The sequence below is a fragment of the Scardinius erythrophthalmus genome, assembly GCF_964197995.2.
Source record: "Scardinius erythrophthalmus genome assembly, chromosome: 1".
Classification (NCBI taxonomy): domain Eukaryota; kingdom Metazoa; phylum Chordata; class Actinopteri; order Cypriniformes; family Leuciscidae; genus Scardinius; species Scardinius erythrophthalmus.
The window spans coordinates 34,934,352-34,954,593 of record NC_138221.1 but is presented as its reverse complement, the minus strand read 5'-3'; the positions used below and the strand labels follow the sequence as shown (position 1 = coordinate 34,954,593).

Sequence of the window (20,242 nt, the reverse complement as noted above, 5' to 3'; positions counted from 1 at the left end):
TCAATAGCACTGGTGAATCGATTAATCAATTTAAGCATCCCCAACTGAGCAAGCCAAAGGCAACAGTGGCAAGGAACCGAAAAACTCCATTAGGTGACCTAATGGAGAAAAAAAAAAAAAAACCTTGGGAGAACCCAGGCTCAGTCGGGGGCCAGTTCTCCTCTGGCGTTTATGAAGTAGAGACCGGATTTAACTGTAAGATTAAAATATTATATGAATGCCTGGCTGAAGAGATGCGTCTTTAATCTAGTTTTAAACTGGGAGAGCGAATCTGAGCAACGAACAGTATCAGGAAGGCTATTCCAGAGTTTTGGTGCTAAATGTGAAAATGCTCTCCCTCCTTTGGTGGATCTGGATATCCTAGGTATGACCAGAAGCCTCGAATTTAGTGATCTTAAAGAGCGCGATGGATTATAGGGCGATAGAAGATCCGTTAAATAAACTGGAGCTAAGCCGTTTAGGGCTTTATAAGTCAGTAGCAATACCTTGTAATTAATACGGAACTTTATAGGTAACCAATGTAGTGATGATAAAATTGGTGTTATATGGTCAAACTTTCTTGATCTAGTAAGAACTCTAGCGGCGGCATTTTGGACTAACTGTAGCTTGTTTATTGAGGATGCAGGACAACCAGCTAATAAAGCATTACAGTAATCTAGTCTCGAGGTCATGAATGCATGAACTAGCTTTTCTGCATCAGAAACAGATAGCATGTTACGTAATTTAGCAATATTTCTAAGGTGAAAAAATGCTGTTTTTGTAACATATGAAATATGATTTTCAAAAGACAAGTTACAATCTAATATAACACCCAGGTCTTTTACTGTAGAAGATAAAGTAACAGGACACCCTACTATGTTAAAGTTGTATTGTAAGAGGTTTTGTGGGCGGTTTTTTGAACCGATAAGTATTACCTCTGTCTTATCTGGATTTAATAAAAGAAAATTGTGCGTCATCCAATCTTTTATATCTTTAACACACTCTGTCAATTTGGATAATTTAGCGTTTTCATCCGGCCGTGATGAAATATATAGTTGAGTGTCATCAGCATAACAATGGAAACTAATTCCATGTTTCCTTATAATATTTCCAAGTGGCAGCATATATATTGAGAATAATAGAGGGCCTAACACAGATCCCTGCGGCACTCCATAGTTTACTGGAGTTATGATCGATTTTTCTCCGTTTAAATAGACAAAATGGTATCGGTCAGATAGGTATGATCTGAACCAGCTTAATGCTTGTCCTTGAACACCGGTATAGTTTTGTAGCCGATCTAAGAGTATTGTGTGATCTATAGTATCGAACGCAGCAATAAGATCAAGTAAAACTAGTATTGAGATACAGCCTTGGTCAGAAGCTAAGAGTAAATCATTTGTGATTTTAACGAGCGCAGTTTCAGTGCTATGATGCGGCCTGAACCCAGACTGAAACTTTTCATAGGTGTCATTTTCTTGCAAGAAAGAGCCCAGTTGAGAGGACACAACTTTTTCTAATATTTTGGACATAAAAGGAAGATTTGAAATGGGTCTATAATTTGCTAGGTTATTTGGGTCTAATTGTGGTTTCTTAATGAGAGGTTTTATAACTGCCAATTTAAATGTTCTTGGAACATGACCTAAAGATAAAGACGAGTTAATAATATTGAGGAGAGGCTCTTCCACTATAGGTAACACTTCTTTCAATAGTTTAGTTGGTATGGGATCTAATAAACATGTTGTTGTTTTAGAGGAAATGATAAATTTATTTAACTCTTTTTGTTCTATAGTTGTAAAGCACTGTAATTGTTCTTGCGGGGTGATAATCGAGGCTGAATTATAAGGCGCGATTGAAGATTGAACGTTTACAATTGTGGATCTGATGTTTTCTATTTTCTCAGTGAAAAAATTCATGAAATCATTACTACTAAACTGTAACGGAATATTTTGTTCAGGTGACGCTTGTTTATTTGTTAGTCTAGCCACGGTGTTAAATAAGAACCTAGGATTGTTTTGGTTATTTTCTATTAGTTTGCGGAGATGCTCAGCCCTGGCCGCTTTTAGGGCCTTTTTATAGCGTGACGTACTGTCTTTCCAAGCGATTCTAAAAACCTCTAAATTAGTTTGTTTCCATTTACGCTCTAAATTACGGGTTTCTCTCTTTAGAACACGAGTAGTATTGTTGTACCATGGTGCTTTAATTTTCTCTCTGACCTTTTTTAGTCTCATAGGTGCAACAATATCCCATTTTCCAGAGAGAACGGTGCTCATAGTGCTGGTTAGTTCGTCTAGTTCATCGGTTTGTTTAGGTTCAGGCAGCAGCTGAGACAGATCCGATAAGCAATTTGAAAAATTATCTATGGTGGATGGAAGGATTGTTCTGCCTAATCGATAACGCGGCGCAGCATGATATATTACCGGGGTACGTAATATGCAAGTTACCATGTAATGATCAGTGACATCGTCACTTTGTGGAATGATATCTATATCGGTTGGATCGGTTCCATGTGATATAATTAAATCGAGTGTATGATTAAAACGATGAGTTGGTCCGGTAACGTTTTGCTTAACCCCAAAGGAGTTTAATAAGTCTATAAACGCAGCCCCTAACGTATCATTTTGATTATCTACGTGTATGTTAAAATCTCCAACAATTAATATTTTATCGACATTGACCAGGGTTTTTCCTGCATAGACAATTATGAGGCGGCCGCCTCCGTCAAATTTCGTGCCGCCTCCGCCTCTCGACAAAATACATACACGATACACTTTTTCCACTGTGACGGTTCTGTTGCGGTTCCCGCTTTTTCCACTGTGACGGTTCTGTTGCGGTTCCCGCTTTTTCCACTGTGACGGTTCTGTTGCGGTTCCCGCTTGTGTCCATAGTGCTGCACGGATCATAATCCGCGGGCCGAGCGGGCCAAGTAATAACAACATTCCATTTAATCAAAGGTGGAAGACAGATAAATCATTATAATGTGTTGAGTGTAATAAAGACACGGAACTCCCATCATGGTAACTTACCTAATGTACGGACGGTAACAGCGCTGTTGAGGTTCGCGCCGTTATTTATAACATATTAATTATAATATATTAGTTATATAGGCTACACACGACCAGGGGTGCGTTTCCCGAAAGCATCGTTGGCCAACTATGGTCGCAAGTTCCGTCGTTACCAATAGAGTTCAATGGACATTGCGATGAACTTGCGACCATAGTTGGGCAACGATGCTTTCGGGAAACGCACCCCAGAGTTCCGTTTTCCTGAATGCCATCACGATTGAAACCGAGATATTGATTTCATAACAGTTAAACAAATAGTTAAAATTAAGTTACTTACATTTTTAGACGCAATGACTGTTTTTGTTCTGTTTCAGCAGCGAAAATAGTTCCAAACAATAGAACCATAGCGCATCTCACAGCAACACGCATCTATGATTCATTACTGAATGATTCAGCGTTTTGAACTAATCACTCGAGTCAAAGATTCAATTACCCATTATTAAACCGCCTCATTCTGAATAAATCAGCCGTTTGAACGAATCGTTTAAATGAATGACTCAATGACTCGCTCATTAAGAGGGCCGCCTGCCGCCTCCTACTGGCGGTTTAGTTTCATAAAGTAGCATTCTTTTCAACATTCCTTAAAAAATATTTAAAACAATCTCTTAATCTCATTTAATACAGTTATAATTTTTCAATGTAAATTATTTAATTTGATTGGTAACAGCCTAGTGTCTTATTATTTTAATTGAATGTATTGATAAAATGTAAGCATTTGAAATGAAATTTAGAGCATACATTAAATAAAAGTAGGGGAAAATGCTCTTTATAAAAGGTACAAAAATTATTCCGATAAGAGTGTTTTCAAAAATGAAACATTGACAATTTAAGTTTAAAGGGAGTAAAGCCTCTGTTTAGGCTATAAAGGAAATGTAATTTTGCCAAAAGAACTTTTAATTTAAATAAATGTTAATTTTAAATCAGCCTACTTCAGTGTGATATGTTACCATATTATCATGCTTAATTGAATAATTGTAATGTGATGATCAGATGCAGATATCTAAATCAAAGAATATGGGTGGTTGGCGGGTGGATTATTATTCATTTTTAACAACAGATTCGAGTGACTCAAAGTGCACCAGATTAAGGAATTTATCTTTAAAATGTACAAAATTTTCTCCCGGGGGGGCATGCCCCCGGACCCCCCTAGTGTTACGATTTTACCACCTCCGCCTCATTTTGATCCAGGAAAAACCCTGGTGACCAATAGATCTGAGAGAAAATTTGCAAATTCTTTTAGGAAATCAGCGTAAGGCCCTGGTGGTCTATATACGGTAGCCAAGGCTAAAGATAATAGGGATGTTTTTCTATCATCTAAGAGCGTAACATTTAGTACAAGTACTTCAAATGAAATAAACTTATAACCCGTTTTCTGAGTAACATTGAGAATATCTCTATAGATAGTTGCAATACCGCCGCCACGACCAATCAGACGGGGCTCGTGCTTATAGGATTATCCTGATGGAGTAGACTCATTTAGACCGAAATAATCATTTGGTTTAAGCCAGGTTTCAGTAAGGCAAAGTACATCTATGCTATTATCTGTGACTATTTCATTTACAATAACTGCCTTAGGTGTGAGTGATCTAATGTTTAAAAGACCTAGCTTTAGAAATTGTTTTTGTTTACTAATAGCAACATTTTCTGTTTTAATAACAATTAGATTTTTCCTAGATCCTGCAGTAGATTTATTATTTGATCTCACTAAACGAGGAATAGACACAGTTTCTATGCAATGTTCTACACTAGTATTTATATCAGTTAATTTGGTGCAGCAGAGACTATGATTTGGACTTTTGGTTACTAGTCAAAAGGTATTTAACATTTTGGAGATGTTATCTGACAGAAGATCCGATCCGAATCTGTTTGGGTGTAAGCCATCAGCACGGTAAAGCCTAGGACGCTCCCAAAACAGATTCATATTATTTACAAAGAGCAGTTTCTGCTCATTGCACCATGACGTTAACCATTCATTTAGCGCGAATAATCTACTAAACTTGTCATGTCCTAGACGGTACGTGGGAAGCGGTCCTGACACAATGATCGTTATATCAGGCGATGTGCTGCGTACCGTATCGATCAGATTCCTGAAGTCTTTCTTCAGAACTTCCGTCTGGCGCAGCCTGATGTCGTTCACTCCCGCGTGCAATACCAAAGTTCCGACGCGCTCGTTATCGTTCAGAATCTCGGGAACGCGAGCAGCGATTTCAGAAACACGAGCACCAGGAAAGCAGTGACTGTGCACCTTATTTTTACCTGATGTAGCATGGACGTGCCGAACAATGGAATCACCGATGATCACAGCATCGCGTTCTGTTTCGCGAAGAGGGGAGAAGCGGTTTTGTGTGGATAACTCGAAAACCAGGAGGGTCGGAGAGGGTCTTGGTCTAGACCTGACTCGCGTCTTCCGCTGCGGAAATATCCAGGCTTCGTGATGGCATGTTGGAGCCGGAGTGAACGAGACCATGGCTGATCGCGACCTTGGCGCTCGGGACCGATGCCGAGTAACGCACGGAGTAGACGAGGTCGGAGTCAGCGGGTTAGTAACATTAAAGGGATAGTTCACTTTGAAATTAATTTTTGATATGTTTTAGCTTACCTCAAGGGCATCCAAGATGTAGGTGTCTTTGTTTCCGCAGTAGTTTCAATTTTGATATTTTTAGGTCAAACCGTTCTTGTCTGTTAGTCATATAATGCAGGTCTATGGTCACTGTCTCAAAACACAAGCACAGAGTCCAAATTAAAACAATTCCCCATCGTCCAAATGAAACAATTCCTCATCATAAGTACACATTGATGGCCTAAGACACGAAACGAGCGGTTTGTGTGAGAAAACGAACAGTATTTATATCGTTTTTATCTCTTGAAAACAGCACACGTCCAAATGGTCTGACGGCGCGGGCGGGTATAGATGTATACATAGATGTCGCCTTGGCTACTGCAGTTCATTGGAAACTATTGTAGCAAAGCGACATCTAGTGTATATATCTATGCGGGTATAGATGTATACACTAGATGTCGCCTTCGCTACTGCAGTTCATTGGAACGAAACCGTAGCCAAGGCGACATCTATGTATATATCTATACCCGCCCGCGCCGTCAGATCATTTGGACGTGTGCTGTTTTCAAGAGCTAAAAACGATATAAATACTGTTCGTTTTCTCACACAAACCGCTCGTTTCGTGTCTTAGGCCATCAATGTGTACTTATGATGGGGAATTGTTTCATTTGGACGATGGGGAATTGTTTTAATTTGGACTCTGTGCTTGTGTTTTGAGACAGTGACCACAGACCTGCATTATATGACTAACAGACAAGAACGGTTTGACCTAAAAATATCAAAATTGAAACTACTGCGGAAACAAAGACACCTACATCTTGGATGCCCTTGAGGTAAGCTAAAACATACCAAAATTTCATTTCAAAGTGAACTATCCCTTTAATCTCTGATTTGTGAGCAAGCGTGCCGCACAAGCCCTGAAAAGTGAAGCCAAAACGTCTCGATCGCCCCCCGGTGACTGGTCCTAGTATAGGTCATAAGTCCCGCCTCCCTGTGTTATTCAACGGGACGTGAGACCAACTAAACAATTAAATTACACTTCAAATATCTTTTTTCCAAATGCGGTTTCTTTCATTTGCTGTCGTTTTTATCACGCTGATGTAAGTTCAAGTGTCTGTTTCAAAAATAAGTTGTTTTTTAGTTAGTTACGTGATGCGGTGGTGTAACGTCATGATTGACAGCTGTGATTGACAGGTTCTCTGAGCAAAGTAGTCACTGAAGCACCAACGGACATTTTTTTCGGGATCTTCGGAGGACTGAGGAGATTGTATTTAATTTATTTTAACAAGCCTCTTGTCGTACTGCAATCAATTTTTTAAAAAAGTGTGCAGAATCCACTCTCCCTGAGTGTATTCTGCGAGAGTGAGGGCGGAGCGCTGATTTCGCGGCCTTACTTCCTGCTCGCTACTGCGCAGGTCTGGTCCCGAGATCGCTACTGCGCAGACTCAAGTTCCAATATGTCAGCGCCATATCGGGACCATAGACTGTAGATCGGGACTCTGGCGGCTTCAGTTCTCATCAATGGAAGAGAGCGAAGGGGCGTCGTCCATCTTTTTTTACAGTCTATGTTTGTGAGCATCAGCGCGTAGGGTGACCAGACGTCCCGAAAAATTCGGGACAGTCCCGAAATCTAAGCTGTTGTCCCGAATCCCGAATCCGGCCCTAATTGTCCCGAAAATTATAGCCTACTAAAGCAAATTCTTGAGTAGTTACCCAGTCAGCAAATTACCTTTGGCACAGATGTGGGCCAGATAAACAGCTGAGCTGTGGCCCAGATTAGTTTGTGTTTGCCGGCCCAAATATGGCCCACATCTCCTTTGCCAGAACTGAACCAAAGGACTGCCATAACTCCACCAAACATGAGCCAAATACTACAAATTCATGTGGCCCATATGTGGGCCTGGTATGCAACTTTATGACGGCAAATCAATGCCAATAATAAACGAGCGCACAACTGATGCGGGCGCGCGCGGTAAATGACTTCCGCGAGAGGATAACAGATCTACACGCGAAGAAACGGGAACTCGCGAGCTCATTCAAACCCTGCGCGCGCGCATAACATCATCTCTGCACGCGATACAAGCCCTCTCGCGCGCGCATGATCATTCCCCACGCGCTCGCGCTTGATCTGCTCTCGCCTGCTGCTTTTGCTCGCTCGAACAATTTTATTTTTGGCAGTCGAGGGGCGGGACTTACTGTTTTAATAACCTCAAATGTCATTGGTTACTTTTCCCCTTTTCCAGAAGTCAGTTGCGATTGGACGCCTGTCCAATGACTCGTAATTCACTTGACTTGAGACATGAGACATCACTTCATTTGTTTTATTCATTGTGGTTTATTGATGTGTGATGTGATTTAATGCATTGTTAATACAGAATAGATTCTTACCAGATAACTTTATTAACAGAAAGTGTTGTTGCATTGTATTGTCAAGAGATATTTAGGCTACAGACTATGACGCATTTCCATGGTTATTAGCATTGCAAATTGACCCAAATTTGTATACATTTTTACATTTTATATTTATAACACTGTGATTTGTGATATTGGCATTAAAATATCTTAAAGAAATTGGAGAAAAACGGGAATGTAAAGTCATACAAGTGAAACTCGAAAAATTAGAATAAGTTAATGTGCAAAAGTTCATTTATTTCAGCTTACAAGGTGAAACTAATTCAACCTACAAGGTGAAACTAATATATTATATAGACTCATTACATGCAAAGTGAGATATTTCAAGCCTTTATTTGTTATAATTTTGATGATTATGGCTTACAGTTTATGAAAACCTTTTCACAATATTCTAATATGGAATTTGTTTCTAATTTTGAACTATTGCATGATGTTCTAACTTTTCGAGTTTCACCTGTATTTGCTGTATATCACCACTACATTACCACTACTCTCATTCACCACTATTTACGTTTACCCAACCAAAATTATATTGGTTCTGTGAACCTCAGAAATGTAAAACGTGACCATTAAATAGTTGCAAATATAACAAGGGCTTTGGATGAAAGATACATTACTTGTTTATATCAATATTCAAGAGTTGTTGTGTAAGCTTTTTGTTATCATCCTGTGTATTACTATTATGTGAATTTTGAGTGGTTTATTATATTTTCTATTAAATGTAAAAGGGATTCTGGATTCTCAAGATACAGTACAAGGCATAAATAATTACACCCCTCTGAAACCCAAACAAATTCAGAATTTTTTTCTTTATCTAGGACATTTAAAAAAAAAAAAAGATATGTTATGTTCAGATGGGGTGTAATCATTTATATGGTGTACTGTACTTGCCTCATACTTTCTCTTATTAGGTTAATAGTTAGATGGTTAAGATCACTATATATTTTAATATCTAATTTGCTGGGTTTAATTTTGTTCCTCTATATTTTGTAGCAAATTCTGAAAAGGCATATGTAAGCTAATTCATGCTGTGTAGGCTACTGTATCTTAACTTGAAAAGCCAGAACCCCTTTTGCATTTAAAAGAAAACATAATTAACCACTTATATTACCTAAAAATGTATGTGTCATTAGTCTAGCCTAAATATCTCTTAACGACACAATGCAATAAGACTTTCTGTTAATAAAGTATCTGGTAAGAATCTATTCTGTATTAATAATGCATTAAATCACATCACACATCAATAAACCACAATAAATAAAACAAATGAAGTGATGTCTCATGTCTCAAGCATGGCCGTAACCAGGGTTTGAAAATTAGTGAGGTCCGGGGTGAGGTGCAGGGCCGGATTAAGAATTCGGAGGCCCCTGGGCACAATGTGTTGTAGGCCCCCCTTAGGCAGGCCAAATGTATAGTTTGTCGAAGGATATTTGAATTTTGCATTAACAGTTTTAGTTTACTGACTTAAAAGGAACTTTGTTATACTATGCTGGAGTAAATTTCATAAATGATCGTTCTTTCCCATAGGATTTTGTAAAACTATGATGGGTGGACCTCTGTCCCTCTAGGGGGGTTCGGGGGCATGCTCCCCCGTAAGAAAATTTTGTACATTTTAAGGCTAAATGCATCAATCTGGTGCTCTTTGAGAGCTCAAAATTAAGAGCTTCAACGGGCTTCAACCCATGAACTGTGCAAAAAGAAAAAACATTGACTTGTACCTGGACATTAAAGGGGGCTCAAACTTATTTTTTAGTTATGATATAGAGTTTGTCTACATTACATTATCACTGGTGTTTTAGTATGCCAAACAATTAGTGATATATATATATATATATATATATATATATATATATATATATATATATATATATATATATATATATATATATATATATATATATATATATATAATATGTATATATATATATACTGTATAAGAATATGACACATAGGCCTACTGATGATGAATAAAGTATAAGGCTATTAAATAGCAGTTCCAAAATAGTTTTTGTAAATACAAATAAGTTGGTATGTCAGACCACAATCATTTAGAAATATAGTGCAAAAACACAGTGAAAATAAGTGGCATTTTTGGGTTAAGGAAACAACAGTAACCATGGTAAATACACAATACTAACATGAGCTGTTAATGAACATGACCACTGATCCTGATGAATAGAATGAAAATTGAATGAACATAAACCTGCATGTAAATCATTCCAAACATGAAGTAAGTTGCGGAATTTATTGGCACTTTTTGGTAATTTCATGACTTACAAATTGACATCAACTACGATGTTGTTGCATCATGCTTGTAGTTTCTTTTGCGCTTTATTTATAATAAAGTGACATAAAGCGCTCTGCCGCATTTGCGCGTGTAATTGAAGAGGACGCGCAACGAGACTGACGGGACAGGAAAGTACGTTTTGTTTAGGTGAGAGACTTTTTATTTCGTAACAAGTTACAAATAACGTTAGAATAATGATACAGATCTGTATTATGCTATTGTTTTTGATAGTGTTGTAGCCTACATTTCTTACAGATAATCATGATCATTGCGTTTGTCTTACCGAATTTGGTATCTTCCTGTCAGCAATTACAGTTTGTCTAAGCTTCTTCTTTTTATTAATGCCACGAAAAACATTAAAAAAAAAAAACAAAAAAATAATAATAATGAGAAAAAAGTTCAAAGCTTGTGTTTTGGAAAAGAAAATTAATATATCACTAGCCCTAACATTCAACTTTCCACTTTATTAACGTCCTAAAGTGTCACAATAAATGGGAAAAACGAGTCCAAAAGACGTATAATAGGTGGATCTGGCAACACAGAGGCTGCACCCGCGCCCTCACTCACAACCATAGACTGTAAGCTCACAACGCGCTCTCAAGCCCCGTTCACTGTTCCTTCTCTCAGCGACATGAATTGCAAACACACATATGACGTAGCTTAAACGGCTAATTAATCATTCAGAGAGCTTGAAATTTTATTTTTGAATATAAAAAAATGACCGAGGTCCGGACCTCGGTGACCTCATAGCTGGCTACGGCCATGGTCTCAAGTCAAGTGAATTACGAGTCATTGGACAGGCGTCCAATCGCAAATGACTTCTGGAAAAGGGGAAAATAACCAATGACATTTGAGGTTATTAAAACAGTAAGTCCCGCCCCTCGACTGCCAAAAATAAAATTGTTCGAGCGAGCAAAAGCAGCAGGCGAGAGCAGATCAAGCGCGAGCGCGTGGGGAATGATCATGCGCGCGCGAGAGGGCTTGTATCGCGTGCAGAGATGATGTTATGCGCGCGCGCAGGGTTTGAATGAGCTCGCGAGTTCCCGTTTCTTCGCGTGTAGATCTGTTATCCTCTCGCGGAAGTCATTTACCGCGCGCGCCCGCATCAGTTGTGCGCTCGTTTATTATTGGCATTGATTTGCCGTCATACAACTTTAGTACGGTTGAGTTCTGTTAAAATCTAACGGCCCTTATGTGGCCCACATGCAGCTGACAGTATTTAAAGTCTTAACTCACAGGTAAATTAAACACTCAACAACAAATGGACTCAAAACTATTTATTTTGACAAGCATTTAAATAATTACAGCTAAAGTGTTGTACTTAATTACAGCAGTATTCAGTTGAAAACATTTCATAAAAATAAATATAATTACAGCAAGAGTTGAATAATAACAGTAGTATTCAGTTGAAAACATTTATCAAAATAAATATAATTACAGCAACAGAGTTGAATTTAATAATTACAGTAGTATTCAGTTGAAAACATTTAAGAATACATAGAATTACAGCTACTCAGTTGTACTTATTTTAAGTAGAATTCAGTTGAAAACATTCAAGAATACAAATTAATAATATAAATAGCATTCAAAGCTAATTTTTTACAACAAAGTTCGAAACACTCGATCAAAGCTTGTATTAATGTTATGTTTAATTAGTCCAATGAGAGTAATACAAATAAATCACAGTTGGTAAAGAGAACTTTAAAGAGAAATTGAGAAAGTTAAAGCAAACTTGAAAGGTAAAAAGTTGAGAAGTGTGTTGATGTGCAGAGAAGTCTCCAATGACGGTCGGCAATGTGTTGACCTTTTCTAGTATGGGGATTCTGCCTGACTGCACCTGCAATAAAGAAGAATTTAAATAATGTTAGCAGCAATACAACCTGGAAGCTAGAGCTGCAGGATAATACAAAAAATCATTAATGTAAATATCCTTTAATATTTTAATTGCAATTATTAACAAATTAAACACCTCTGAATTACCAGTGTATGAAAGTTTTTTTCCAGTAAATTTTCAAAAGGAATTGCAAATTGTATTTTTCAATATGTGGGCCAGAATTATACCGTAATTCCTTATGACAAATTATTTCGATTTTTAGAATACTTTTGCACCAACAACCGGATAAAATTTACATCACTGCATGTATTCTGCTTCTTTTTTTAAAAAAAAGACATGCACACTCTAATGTAAAAACACACCAACACAGATAGCATTAATGTCATGTTTGAGTCCAAAGACAGAGTCTACAAAAATAAGTGTTTTTACTAACACAAAATAATCTGCAATGATGCGAGACAATTTGGAAGCAGAAACACACAAACAATAATGGGCCAAGTACTGAATGCAAGGAGGAACATAAAGGGTTAGTTCACCCAAAAATGAAAATTCTATCTGTAATTACCCTCAAGTTTTTCCAACTCCTGGGTTGTACGTCAGAGCGTAGACTCACTATTGGCCGACGCTGGTCATGTGTGGAATGCTGGCCAGTCGTGAGCCTACGTTCTGACGTACAACACAGAAGTGCTGTGCTGTTACACTACATTGAATAAAGTCTTTATTTTAGCTTGTTTTGCGCACAAAAAGTATTTTCGACACTTGATAAACTTAAGGTTCAGCCACTGTATTCTTGGACTATTTTAACAATGTCTTTACTAACTTTCTGGGCTGGCAAGTTTCAATAACATAGAAGCCTATGGAGGAGTGAGACAGCTCTCAGATTTCATCATAAATATCTTAATTTGTGTTCCGAAGATGAACGAAGGTCTTACGGGGGTGGAACAACATGGGTGAGTAATTACTGACAGAATTTTCATTTTTGGGTAAACTAACCTTTTAAATACACAGTGATAATGAACTAAATACAGAAAGTTGTAGGCATGCGCTGGTATGAGACTTTGACAGAATGATAATCTTATATTGTGATTACAGCTTTAAAATGTATGATTGAAACAATATGATTCGCAATATATAAAAAATAACTTTCTTTAAAAACAAAACATAAAACTTCTAAATAAAAAAATGCAGTCACTTAGGCTAAGTGAGCCACGGATGTGATCAGGTAATGACAAAAAAAGTTGTTTGGTTCGATACTGAGATAACAGAAATAAAAATACAATGTTCTGTAAAGCGGTTTTGAAAAGTTGTGAATTGTGCAAAGTGCAATACAAATAAAAGTGACTTCTAAAAAAGGTCTCACCAATGACAACTTCCTTTACGACCAGGCGTTGGACACCAATCTTCCCATTGACTTCTCTCCGATTCATAACGTGCCACAGCAGTTGTAAAAGTGCCTTTCAGCACTCTCCACACGGTGTTATCCAGGTCAAAGCCACCAACCAAACCCACATAGGTAATCTGATACGAAAAAAAAAAAACATTCTGTAAGTGGTTGAAATATGCATTTAAATAGACCACCCTAAAATGAAAGTGCTTTTATATTCAAAAATGAACTATAAACTATTATTTACTCCATCTGAAACCATATTTTCTAGGTTTTTAATATGGAAATTATTGTCATTGCCCCACCCATACCACACATTAGGGCTGGGTGGTATGACAGTATACCATAGCATGGTATATAAACTATATCGTGAGAAATTAGAGTAATTATAAAAATGTCCTGCCTCTTCCAAGCTTTATAATGGCAGTGAATGGCTGCTCAATTAATTGATAGTTAACAGAAATACAGCAATTCATTGTTTGTTCATGTTAGTTCACAGTGCATACTAAAGTTAACAAGTACAATTTTTTATATTGAATGTGTTAGTAAATGTTGAAATTAACATTAACACATATTAATATATGCAGTAGAAGTGCAGTTCATTATTAGTTCATGTTAATGTTCAGGTATTGTATCGAAAGTCATAATTTTGGTATTGTGACTTGACACTAATAGCCTAACGTTAACATTACAACTTTAATTTTAAAGAGGGAAAGGTCATGAGAAAAAGTCTTGGTTGAATATCATTTCAGAGTTAAATAAAGATACATACAATAATGCACACGTATTAATGTGTTTATTCTTGTCATTTTTATATTATTATGATTAGTTGAATGATTGTGAACACAAATTAGGATTTAGGTTTTCTGACAAACAGTAACACCAACACCGACATTGGACCGCGTCGCCTTAATTCACAAATAGGCTACTACACAATGACAAACTATACTATTTTATTGTGTACGACAGTGAGCTGTTGATTTATAAACAAAAACATCTTAATTTAAAACGGCAAACCAGCGAACTGCTATAGCCTAAGTTAACGGTTAAGTTACATTAAACTTTATTGTAAGTTATAGCAGTAAACTGAAGAAAATATTAGCTAGTTCAAGCCCTTCCTCGATGGAACGAATAACTAAACGCATAATAACATGCAATATTGACACATAATGCTGTATATTTCATTTATATGACTTTAAAATGCCAAAACATCACTTACCTGAATGTACACAGTCGTGAGGAAAGCAGAGTAAAAGGCGTCAGCTGGCCAGCGTCGCAGTCAAACTCGTGCCGTAGTCTCACTCCACCAATAGGAGGGAAGATGCAGAGCAGCCTGAGGTGTGGAACGGCGGATGTTTGCCGCACTTGATTTCAGGATTCCTGTGTTTTTCCACGTATAAGCCAAATGTTTACCACAAGTCGGTGTTTCTCACTGTGTGCCATAGCTCAACCACATATGGTCCTCATGTGTTCGTTGTTATCTGGGCCATATACCTCAAAATCAGTTGTGAACCAAGAGAGCATTTCCCGCAGATTTTAAAGTTATGGCAAAACAAATATGGCTACGATTTGGCCCATATCTGTTCAGCCATGCCACATCTAGGCCATATGTGCCTGATAATACCCACATGTGGCCCACATGTAATTGCTATCTGGGTATATTGTCTGATAAAACATTAAAAACTGTCCGTGGAGGTTGAGTCGTCCTGCAGCCAGCCCCCGCCGGCTGCTTATTGGCTGCAGCATATTTTTCTTTTTCTTTTTTTTGAAGTTCAACAAAGATACCGTAGGCGCGAATTAAAATGCATTGATAAGCGAGCGCGAGTTGCCGCAACCGCGAGGACAGTGAATGTGCAGGCAGCCAGTAAAGGAGTGATTGATTGGTCGCGGCACTGTGTGCAAAAAAAAAAACTTCGGCCTAATGTCTGATGTTGGGTTACACAAAGCAAATCATCTACACAATTATTTAGTTTTCTTATTTAATGGCCGACAATTTCGTCATAATAATATTTTTGTCATAAGGCTTATTAGCGTTAGACTTTACTATAGCCTGAAATGTCTGATTTACGCACTGTTACAACAGTCTTTTTTTTTGGGGGGGTCACAATGACATTTGAGTTCATGATTTTAATATTGTTTTTTTGTGGCAGACTAAATATTAATGACAAACTGTTATTGATCTTTGAATAAAAATATGTTTGGTTCAGGTTTGAAAATTCATTTTATTATAGGCTATGTAGTCTAATATCATAGTAGGACTACCCCAAAACCTCCCCAAACAACGCCCCCCCCCCCCCCCCCCCCCCCCCCCCGTCCCGTCCCGTCCCGTCCCGTCCCGAATTTCAGCCAATCTCATCTGGTCACCCTATCAGCGCGTGATGTTTCAAGAGCCAAACGCCGGTCTCTCAGCTCGGCTTTTCTTACTAAAAGGTCGTGGATCTGTTTCTCAACAGCTTCCAGCTCAGACTGTACCGCGTGCAGCTCAAATGTGTCCTCACCTGCACCAAAAGGTAGACTACTTGCATCTGATATATTCGCCATTTTAACAGATGGACAGTAAGTTAGCAACGACACTACCAGTGATGCTATCAATTAATACTAATTTCTGACAAGCGTCTTAGATATAATCCGTCTTTTAAGTGGTACGGGTGTAGAGTGACGCACGATAGGTGAAAAATGTTTGTAAGTGAGTGTTGAGAAGACGCGTTCAGCCGTGATCCCCGGGAGTAACCTATAAGAGTATCCAGCGTAGAATCACTAACAGGCTTGAGACACGTCTGCTCAACAGTCCGCGTTGTAACTATGAGGTTTGAGCAGTAGTGCTTCTCAGTGAGGAAAAGTAGAAAATGTTTGTTGTAAGTAAGTTTAAAGAGTAAAATCAAGAATTATAAATCAAATCGATAGAGCTCCAAAGACAACGACGCGTTCAGACGCGACGCATGCGCATTCGACAACAGGAGATTTAGATTATTTGTATTATATATATATATATATATATATATATATATATATAAAAATAATATATATATATATATATATATATATAATTATTATTTTTTATTATTTTTTTATTATTTTTTTATTAGTCTAGACATTGATTTGTTAGATTTGTCTCAAATTACTTCTGTAAAATACATTTAACTTCTTTCCTACACTTACCTCTTACGCTGCATTTTGTTTATAAGCATGCTTGCTCGTACGCACACAATATTTCTGAAATTAAAATAAAATGACAAATTAATTTACCAACTGTATTTAGATCAGACACTAACACTGCCTCCCACAGGTCTTCCAGATAGCTGCGCATTTGGTGTACTGGGGTAAAGCCATCATTATCTACCCTCTCTGTGAGAACAACGTGTATATGCTCTCTCCCCATGCAAACATCTGTATGTGAGTATGTCCTTTCTAGAAAACCAATCAAAGCTCTTTTGCATTGTCAGTGTTAATGCACACACTGTAAAAAATTAAACTTTAATTAAATTAAAGTTCTTCTAATTCCTTCAAAATACCTCTCTGCAGACATTAATCGTGATTTTGTGTCTTCCTCCCTCCAGCTACTCTCCTCTGGCTGATGAGTTTGCCCTCCAATTTCCAGGTCATGACCTGCCTTCCATGTTAGCCAAGTTCTCACTTCCTGTATCTCTGTCGGAGTTCAGGAATCCACTGGATGCCCCTGTGCATGAGGTTAGTGTCGTAAGCCACAATTTTATCATCTCAGACAAACAACAAGCAGGAAGTCATTCCTTGTCAATGGGGAGTAGTACAGGAGCATTGTGGAGATTAGTACATATTCGAATGTGAAATTTTCTGACATGCGTTGAAATTTGGACTTTTACCCCATGCTTCTGCCTAGTCTGTATCAGAACTATCAGATTAGTAAATAAAATAACTAAAATGTTATTCTTTAAACTTTCAATTTCTGTAAAACAAATTATGAATAATTATGTAAAAAAATAATTGTTATAATTAATTATATACATTGATGAGTATGTTTTTCTTTCACATGTTTAGAGACTTTAGTCAGGGTAGGCCCCACATTGAATTTTACGTGGATGAAAATGAGGCTGTGAGGGAAAAACATAGTCTTTCCAATGGCGTGTGCTTTATAAAGGCCCTAGATCACATGTAACTTTCAAAACTTACCACTTTCAAAACTGTTTTTTAGAGTCTACAGATAGTCTTTTGGAAAGATGTTTCGTCAGCTGAACAATCTGTTATTGAATAATTACAGTCCATTGAACACTCTGCACTTCTATTCCTCAGCCTCATTTTCATTCCTGTCAAAAATTAAATATGGAGCTAACCTTACTAAGGTCTATTGGTGGTCAATTGTTTTGTGTGGACATGTTCATACTTTCATTATTCATCGGATTTAGTCACAATGGTCAGTAAGGGTCAAGGTTTATGTGGATAAAATGCAATTTTCAGCTTGTTTTGCACTGTTAAGAAGGTTTTTCAGCTTTTCCGTCGCAGCACTCTCTCCGTATTTACGATTCTTTGTAGCCTTTAGCCACTGCCTACAATGTGCTGGACCTTCACTGGAAACTGAAAGTACTTCACTCCCACTGAACATTTAATCTTTGAATTCTTGCAAAGGAAACAATACAAGTCGACACCATTGGGATTAAACGTTTGCTTAGAAGTATTTCCTACTAAAGCAAGGTGGCATTTGACTCTTGTCAAGCATATTTAGAATAGAATAGAATAGAATGAGGCATTTATATAGCGCTTTCATATGTACTACTGTACACCCAAAGCGCTTTACAATCATATCAGGGGTCTCTCCTCAACCACCACCAGTGTGCAGCATCCACTTGGATGATGCGACGGCAGCCACAGAACAACGGCGCCAGTGCGCTCACCACACACCAGCTATAGGTGGAGAGAGGAGAGAGAGTGATAGAGCCAATTCAATGTAAGGGGATTATTAGGAGGCCATGATTGGTAAGGGCCAATGTGTGGAATGTGGCCAGGACACCGGGGTTACACCCCTACTCTTTTACGAGAAATGCCATGGGATTTTTAATGACCACAGAGAGTCAGGTCCTCAGTTTTACGTCTCATCCGAAGGACGGTGCTCTTTGATAGTATAGTGTCCCCGTCACACTACACTGGGGTGTTAGGACCCACACAGACCACAGGGTGAGCACCCCCTGCTGGCCTCACTAACACCTCTTCCAGCAGCAACCTGGTTTTTCTCAGGAGGTCTCCCATCCAGGTACTAACCAGGCTCAGCCCTGCTTAGCTTCAGTGGGCAACCAGTCTTGGGCTACATGGTGATATGGCTGCTGGCTTTTATAACAGACTAGTGGGAGTGGCCTTGGACAGAAACATGCCCGGTGCATTATGGGAGTTGTAGTTATTCAATTTTTTTCACCTTTTTTACTGAATAGACAACCAGATTAAATTGAAAGCCCTTTTTGCCAGCAGGGAAGTACCCCTTTAAGGCTTGTAGATGAAGTAATTATTGTTACCATTATGTGTATCTGAGCAGGCCCAGCTCATTCAGATGGTGGTGTGGATGCTCCAGCACCGGCTGCTGTTTCAGATCCATACGTATGTTTATCTAATGGTCCCGCCCACTGAGGAGGAGCCTGGTTTGCGGGAGGAGGAGCCACCCATAGTCACACGCGTTACAGGCCGAAGTCTGAGCACTCCCAGTGCCCTGAGCTTCGGCTCTCCCAGTATGTAACCCAGTTAACCACAACACCACAGAGACTCACATCAGAGAAGAGACAAATAAATAATCAAATAAAGTCTCAGTAGTTTCTCTCATTTTATCTCTGCAGCAAGTAGCGATGACATGACCCTGACGAGTCCCAGTATGGAAAACTCCAGCGCTGAGCTGCAGACCGGAGGAGACTCTCCTCTCAATAAAAGAATGACGGAAACGCTTCTGGCCAGCCTGACCGAGCATGAGCGGCAGGCCATACTCCGTGTCCCAGCGGCACAGAACCCAGAGGATCTGCGCTTGTTTGCCAGGTGACTTTTTTCTTTTTCTTTTTTTTATCTCAAATGTGACTTTGTTCTGAACAGTAGGTACGTTTTCTTAAGTTCGCACTCATTTTCATTTTTCAGAATGAATCCATTCCAATTTCTGATTCTGAAAGTTGTTTATATTCACCCTTAAACACTGCAATTCGATTCACATATTTGTTTACGTGTGCATTACATGTATTTCAAACTAAATTTCAGCACATGCAGTGATCAGAATCAGACAAAATGAACCGATAATGTCATCTGAGCTACAGTACCGCCAGCATAAATGTAGTTTTTGCCTTGATGACACATCTAATATGAATGCTTGCACATGTGTGTTTTTTTTTGTAGCAAATATTTAGTCTCATCCTCTGACTAGGGCTGCATTTCCCAAATGCATCGTAAGCCTATGTAGATTGCAGAACTTTTTGGAAACGCAGCCCAGTTCATAAGTTGCGAGACATAAATAAAGATATGCACATTTATAAGACGTAAAATGTAAATGTGTATCACGGCACTGCACATGTGCACTTGGTAATTTTGAATCCGATTGAAAAAATAGTCAGATTCAAGCGTTTACGTGCTTATATTTGTCCTGTTTATTGGATTATTTATGGTCTACAACACCTTTTCCAAACCGATCAAGATTTACTTCGGATTGAGCTCAATCGCGTCGATTGAGCTGTTTACATGAAGTCCAATCAGTCTTATTTTATATGGATTATTTGGGTGCATATTAATG

The 20,242-nt window shown here is 38.3% G+C and overlaps 1 protein-coding gene across 5 annotated transcripts in view; it reads left to right on the top strand.

Annotated features, from left to right (window-relative positions):
- Positions 1-20,242, top strand: part of nprl3 (NPR3-like, GATOR1 complex subunit) — a 34,212-nt gene that overhangs the window by 12,692 nt on the left and 1,278 nt on the right. For all 5 annotated transcript variants that reach the window (XM_081365994.1, XM_081365996.1, XM_081365998.1 and 2 more), the window contains 4 exons: positions 16,805-16,911; positions 17,076-17,205; positions 19,016-19,205; positions 19,311-19,503. In XM_081365994.1, coding sequence (XP_081222120.1) covers positions 16,805-16,911; positions 17,076-17,205; positions 19,016-19,205; positions 19,311-19,503 — 620 coding nt within the window. The remainder of the gene's footprint in view (positions 1-16,804; positions 16,912-17,075; positions 17,206-19,015; positions 19,206-19,310; positions 19,504-20,242) is intronic.